The following is a 6,270-nucleotide window of genomic DNA, read 5'->3' as shown; positions in this document are numbered from 1 at the left end:
AGGCCAGGTTTTTAAAAGTCCAGGCCCGTTTTAAAAAGTCCAGGCCATGTTTTTAAAAGTCCAGGCTCGTTTTAAAAAGTCCAGGCCAGGTTTTCTGCACAACTTGGCTGTGCACATGATTTGACCTCCACGTCTGGACTTTTATAACTGAATTTGTTGGAGGACACTTTAGTGGACCAGTTTTCATTCAGACCAGCAGAACACGACTTGGGTCAGAATTTAGACGGTTCCATAAACCTGTGAGGGCTACGATTATTTTAACAGGACTTCTGTTTTCCTCTGAGTCATGAGGACACGAAGACCTCCCAGGAATGTTTGGGACATTCTGTCCACCAGCATCTTTTTTAGACACCAGAACTTTTTGTCTTTGTGGACAGAATGAGACAAGTTTAAACATGTCTGTCCACGTCCTCCACAGTGTTGCTGTTCAGAACCACAGCCTTCCACCTGGTTCTTCTTCTCTGGTTCTGATGGGTCTGACTCCTGGCGCCCTCTACAGGCTACAGGCCGCCACCGTCAGCGGGGAGCTGCGGTCCAAACCCGCCAGTCTGAAGGCTCGAACGGGTAAAAACCTCTGAACTCTGTCCTGAAAGTTTGACCGGTTTCCTGCAGAACCTTATTGTTGCGAGGACTCCACAACAAACAATCTGGATTATATAATCAGCTGGGACCGGATTGTGTCCAGACAATCATCCCGGGCAGAACTTTCCCGTGGAGCACAAAGACAAACAGGAAACTTGAGAGAAAGCAGCGGAGCAGAAACGACATTTCAAACGTCCAGAAACCAAAAGAACCTCCAAACACGACGCTTTGAAAACCGTGTGCACCTGAACGCCTCGCGGATGATTTGTTATTTAAAACTCCAGCTGTTTATTAGATCAGCTGTAAAATCTGAGATTTAAACCTTTGTCAGGGTCTGACGATAAAACGAGCTCAGGAACATTTAGTTTGAACTTGCTTAAAGGTCACTGCTTGAACGCTGTCCGTTTAATACAAAATATCAAACATTGAAATATCTATCATGTAAATAGTTTTTAGACTTGATCTGAAAATAATCTGATTTATAAAAGTTAAATAAAAATTGAGACTTGCTGATCAGCCCGAGTCGACGGGATGTATAACAACTCTCAAGTTGACATAGAATTGACTAGTTGATTGGTCTATTCAACCCCTACTCTCCGTGCATGCGTGGGTTTTGTACAGTTACTCCAGTTTCCTCCCACAGACCAAAAACATGCTGATTGGTAACTCTGAATTGTCCCTAGGGTTAGAGAGTGAATGGTTGTTTGTCTCTATGTGTCCCTGTGATGGACCTGTCCAGGTGTCCCCCGCCCCTCGCACAATGATTGCTGGACATGGGCACCGGCGACCCCCGCTACCCAAAACTGAAGAAGCGGGTAAAAGATAATGGATGAATGGATGAAAATGATATAAAAACACAGACACACACATGAACCTGCTTCTGATCAACACCTTTAAAAAAGTTTAAACTATAAAAGTTTAATTTAAATCATTTTGAAAGTGATGAAGGTTTTTAATAAATGTCCTTGCAGCTAACGAGTCCTCACCTCGTCACACTTCCTGTTTGGAGCGCAAGCTGTGTTCCTACAAAACGTCCCAGTAATTTTTCACAGAGGTTTTTTTGTATAGCTCTGCTGCCAACCAATCAGCTCGCAAAACACAAACTGAAGCTCCGCCCACAACCGCTCTGCTGCCAACCAATCAGCTCGCAAAACACAAACTGAAGCTCCGCCCACAACCACTCTGCTGCCAACCAATCGGCTCGCAAAACACAAACTGAAGCTCCGCCCACACTGCTGCCAACCAATCAGCTCACAAAATGCAAACTGAAGCTCCGCCCACAATCAAAAACTAACCACAGCCTCTTTGTCTTCAGCCCCGGCTGCCGTCTCCCAGGTGACCGTTGCTAACGGCGGTAAATCAGACGCCCTTCACGTGTCGTGGCGTCCTGCAGAGGGCGTGGCGGACAGCTACCTGGTCCGTCTTCTGGACGGGAAGAGGACCGTCCACACGCTGGCGGTGTCCAGCTCCTCTCCGCCTGAGTGCTCCTTCAGCTCGCTGGTTCCTGGACGCCTGTACTCTGTCGCCATAGTAACGAGAAGCAGCGGGATGGAGAACACCACGGTGGTGCAGGGGCGAACACGTGAGCGCGCCCTGGATTTGTTTGTGTTCGTGTCTCTGCGTTCGTTTTTTTACCGACGTTCTCACTTCGTTTGTTTTACAGAACCTGCAACGGTGCAAAACCCAACAGCTGTTCACTCTGCAAGAGACGACTTCCTCAAGGTGCGTTGGACCGAAACAGCCAGAGGACAAAGTGTCTCACCGTTTTAAATGTGTGGTTCAGTTTCCTTTTAAATACTTCACTTCAGCTTCATGACGGGTTTCTTTGTTTATTTAAGGAAGTTTAAAACTGATGTGATTTTAAGTTCTTCCAGGCAGTTTGAACAACAACAAAAGATTGAATTTAAAATTAAAATCTTTTCTGAAACAGATGAAAACAGGTTAAAAGATGAGTTTTTAAAAACCTGTGTGGAACCAAAGGTGGACCCTCCCTCTGGGTCTGAGGTGAGACTCAGAAAAGAGGGGTTCAGGTTTCTGAGACCCTCAAGGATGGTAGGTCACAGCGGGAGATGGACTGATGGATCTGAGCCTCATCTGCAGTAATGAGGGCATTGCTCCAGTCTGTTGTGGTGAAGAAACTGAGCTGAAAGGCAAAGCTCTGGATTTTACTGGTCCATCTAGATTCTAACTTTCACCCGTGGTCACATTTGGATCAAGAGCCTGAATCCAAGGGGTTGAAATGAACTGCCTGGATGGATGCTTCATCCAACCATTTTAAATCATGTTGGATGAAGGTACAGATGGATTTATAGATGGCTGGCTGAATGGAAAATAAATGGGTGGATATACATGTTGAATTGATGGATGAAAGATGGATGTTAGATGGATGTTGGATGAAGGATGGATGTCAGTTGGATGTTGAATGAAGGATGGATGTTGGATAAGGATGGATGTTGGATAAATTAAGAATAGATGTTGGATAGATGGATGATTGTTGGATGGATGTTTTATAAAGGATGGATGTTTGATAAAGGATAGATGAAGGATGAATGTTGGATAAATGAAGACAGATGTTGGATGGATGTTGGATGTATGTTAGATGAATGAAGGGTGGATGTTGGATTTATGAAGGATGCATTAAATGGATCCAAAGTGTCATCCTTGCGGGACGCCACATTAAGGATTTTTTTTCTGTTTGTTTTTTTCCTGTTTGATTTGAAACAAACGTTCATCACGACTAAAGTTAAATTGTTTAACGTCGTCTGATCAGTTTTCATTTTATTTACTGGTGTTGTGTTTCCTGTCGGCCATTTAAAACTCCTGCGGTGCGTTCAGGTGTACTGGCATCACGCTGCTGGGGATCTGGACCGCTACGTGGTTCTGATCCGTTACAACCACACCATCCTGCAGAACAAAAGTGTGTCGGCCGGACACAACGAGTGCGCCTTCTCTTCTTTGACACCGGGGAGACTTTACACCGTCACCGTGGAAACCTGGAGCGGCGGCGCCGTCAGCTCCGCCTCCACCGTCGGTCGAACTCGTGAGTCGGAAACCAACGAAACAAACGTGACACGTTGTGTTTGTTTTCTAACAGATGTTTGTTTTTTTTAGTCCCTGCAGCTGTTAGCAATCTGTCGCTAGGCAACACAGGAACGACTCACCTGAATATCACCTGGAGCCCCGCCCCCGGAGATGTGGACCACTACGAGGTAGGACTGAGTAAAGTCCTTCTCATTTTGAAAAACTATTGGCTCCATGTGACAGTTTGAAGGTGACCTCATCCACCTGTTGTCCAGGTGACTCTGCTCTTTAACGACACTCGGGTTTTCCCTCCGGTGACGCTGAGCAGCGACGCGCGGCACCACCTGCTCACCTCTCTGACTCCTGGGCGCCTCTATAAGCTCGTGGTGTCCACGTTCAGCGGGCCGTATCAGACGGCCCAGTTCATCGAGGGACGGACAGGTACGACTGAAAACTGGTCTTTAATGAAACTCCTGAGTCCAGACCTTAATCCAGGTTCTGTCTCCTGTCCAGTCCCCAGTGCAGTGAGGAACCTGCGCCTGGTCCCTCAGCCTGGTCTGTCGGACCCTGATGGTGGGCTGCTGGTCTCCTGGACGCCTGGAGACGGAGACGTGGACATGTACATCGTGTCCCTGTCAGCCACGGTGGGCTTCAGTGCTTCTGTGATTTGAATAACTCGTGTTTAAGTTCTTCTTCTTGGTTTTTATTGAGTTGTTTTGACGCCTACATTTCCCCAAATTTTTACGTCGTTGTCTCTGTCCATCAGGACGGCGTCGCCGTTGATACTCGTCCCGTCCCCAAACACGTTTCCTCCCTGGACTTCCTCGATCTGATCCCAGGCCACGCCTACACCGTCACCATCCAATCACTGAGCGAGAAGCTGACCAACAGGAACACAGCCGCGGGCCGCGCAGGTGAGACTCGGACACGAATCGGTCGTCGTGATTCTGATTTGACTCGTCACGGCTCCTGTTCCCTCCTGCAGCTCCAGCCGCCGTCACCGCCCTGCAGGCCGATAACGGACACACCACCCACAGCCTCGCCGTCAGCTGGGAGCGTCCCGTGGGCGTGTACACCGGTTACAGCCTGCAGCTGCTGGACGACGCCGGCGCCGTTCTGATCAACCGCTCGGTGGGGGCGGACAGTCGAAGTGAGCGCCTGGAGGGTCTGACTTCAGGGAAGTGGTATCGTGTGAAGTTGGTGACGCTGAGCGGCGGCGTTCCCTCTCTGTACGCCGCCACAGCTGAAGGACAAACCCGTGAGTTGCATTTAGCTTCTTTAACAACAGCAGACATTATTATACACTAACCTTCTTGCTGAAAAGCAACAGCTCTACCAACTGCACCGTCCTAATTAAAAGTAATTTAAAATTAATTAGCTAAAAGTTGTGAAGTGCAAGCTAAAGCTAAAAAGATAGCTGAAAGCTATATAAAGTGAAAAGCTTGATTAGCCAGAAGTGAAAGCACGCCAGAGGAACGCTAAAAGTTACAGAAAGCTAGCTGACATTAGCACAATGCTAGTTAAAATATAAAAGTAGCAAACCACAGCTAAAAGTTTTAACAAATCAAAAGGCTAGCTAAAAAGTTAAACAGTAAAATGCAGCAGCTGAAGTAGATTTGGAAAAAAGTGTTTTTACTGTGTTGTTTGGAGAAAAACATCCAGACTGTATCAGACTCACTTAGGTCCAGTGCAGCTTAGACCTGGCTCTAACAAGAACCGTGGAGTTTATCCAACTGCGTTTTCTGTAAAAGTCACAGCATTGTCTGCAAACGCTGGAGCGAACAGAGGATCGTTGGTTTATAACAACTAAAATGTTCCAAGGACACACCCCTGTGGAGCACCTTATTTATACAGATTAATTGCATTGAGCCTCAGAGACTCATTTACAAGAGAGACCTGTTTTGAGACCTTCAGGACTTCAGCTTTGCTTATGAGTCAAGTTCAAGGTTCCAACTGATTGGAGTGGATTTGTTCTGTCCTTCAGGTCCGGCTTCAGTCACAAACCTGACGGTGTCCTCGGTGAACACCACCTCCCTCAGCTTCTCATGGCGTCCCTCAGACGGGCACGTTGACGTCTACGACCTGTCCCTCTACAGCGTCTCTGAGGCGTCGGTCAGTCACCGAGCTGCAGGGAGCAGGAAGGACCAGCAGCAGGTGGGGTGGTCGTCCCTGCTGGACCCATGTTCCCGATGAGCAGAACATGTGGTCACCACCATCATGTGATGTTTTCAGGCTGCGGGTGAGCTGGTGGGCCTGCAGAAGGTGGGTCCAGCTGCGGACAGCTGCGTGTTCTCCGGCCTGCAGGCAGGAAGTCTGTACAGACTGCAGGTGGTGAGCTGGAGCCGAGACATGAGCAGCGACTCGTCCGTCCTGGCCAGAACCGGTCCGTCCACCCACCTCGTCCTGTCTTCATCTGTCCCTCCGACGTCTTTAACACGCCGTCTCTCTGTCCCTCTGCAGTCCCGTCTCCGGTGTCGTCCCTGCAGGTCCAGAGTTCAGGACGGACGGACACACTGACAGTCAGCTGGGAGCGGGGACAAGGTAGCTGCAGCAGCTACCAGGTAAACAACAACAACTTTGTTTATTCAGTAGCTGCTACCAGGTAAACATCAACAACTTAGTTTATTCAGTAGCTGCTACCAGGTAAACAACAACAACTTTGTTTAT

At 48.2% G+C, this 6,270-nt stretch overlaps 1 protein-coding gene across 1 annotated transcript in view; it reads left to right on the top strand.

The window, feature by feature from the left end:
• Positions 1-6,270, top strand: part of ptprb (protein tyrosine phosphatase receptor type b) — a gene marked incomplete at its 5' end in the record, with an annotated part of 31,076 nt that overhangs the window by 3,165 nt on the left and 21,641 nt on the right. Inside the window, 12 exon segments of the mRNA XM_037695739.1 lie at positions 419-564; positions 1,898-2,164; positions 2,246-2,304; positions 3,418-3,622; positions 3,694-3,791; positions 3,879-4,044; positions 4,117-4,247; positions 4,370-4,517; positions 4,589-4,861; positions 5,588-5,757; positions 5,836-5,986; positions 6,064-6,164. Of these exon segments, the coding sequence (XP_037551667.1) occupies positions 419-564; positions 1,898-2,164; positions 2,246-2,304; positions 3,418-3,622; positions 3,694-3,791; positions 3,879-4,044; positions 4,117-4,247; positions 4,370-4,517; positions 4,589-4,861; positions 5,588-5,757; positions 5,836-5,986; positions 6,064-6,164 (1,915 nt within the window).

This window comes from Nematolebias whitei, chromosome 22, assembly GCF_014905685.2.
Source record: "Nematolebias whitei isolate Nwh7 chromosome 22, NemWhi1, whole genome shotgun sequence".
NCBI classification, from domain to species: domain Eukaryota; kingdom Metazoa; phylum Chordata; class Actinopteri; order Cyprinodontiformes; family Rivulidae; genus Nematolebias; species Nematolebias whitei.
The sequence above is the reverse complement of the archived record's forward strand: the minus strand, read 5'-3'. Positions and strand labels throughout refer to the sequence as shown.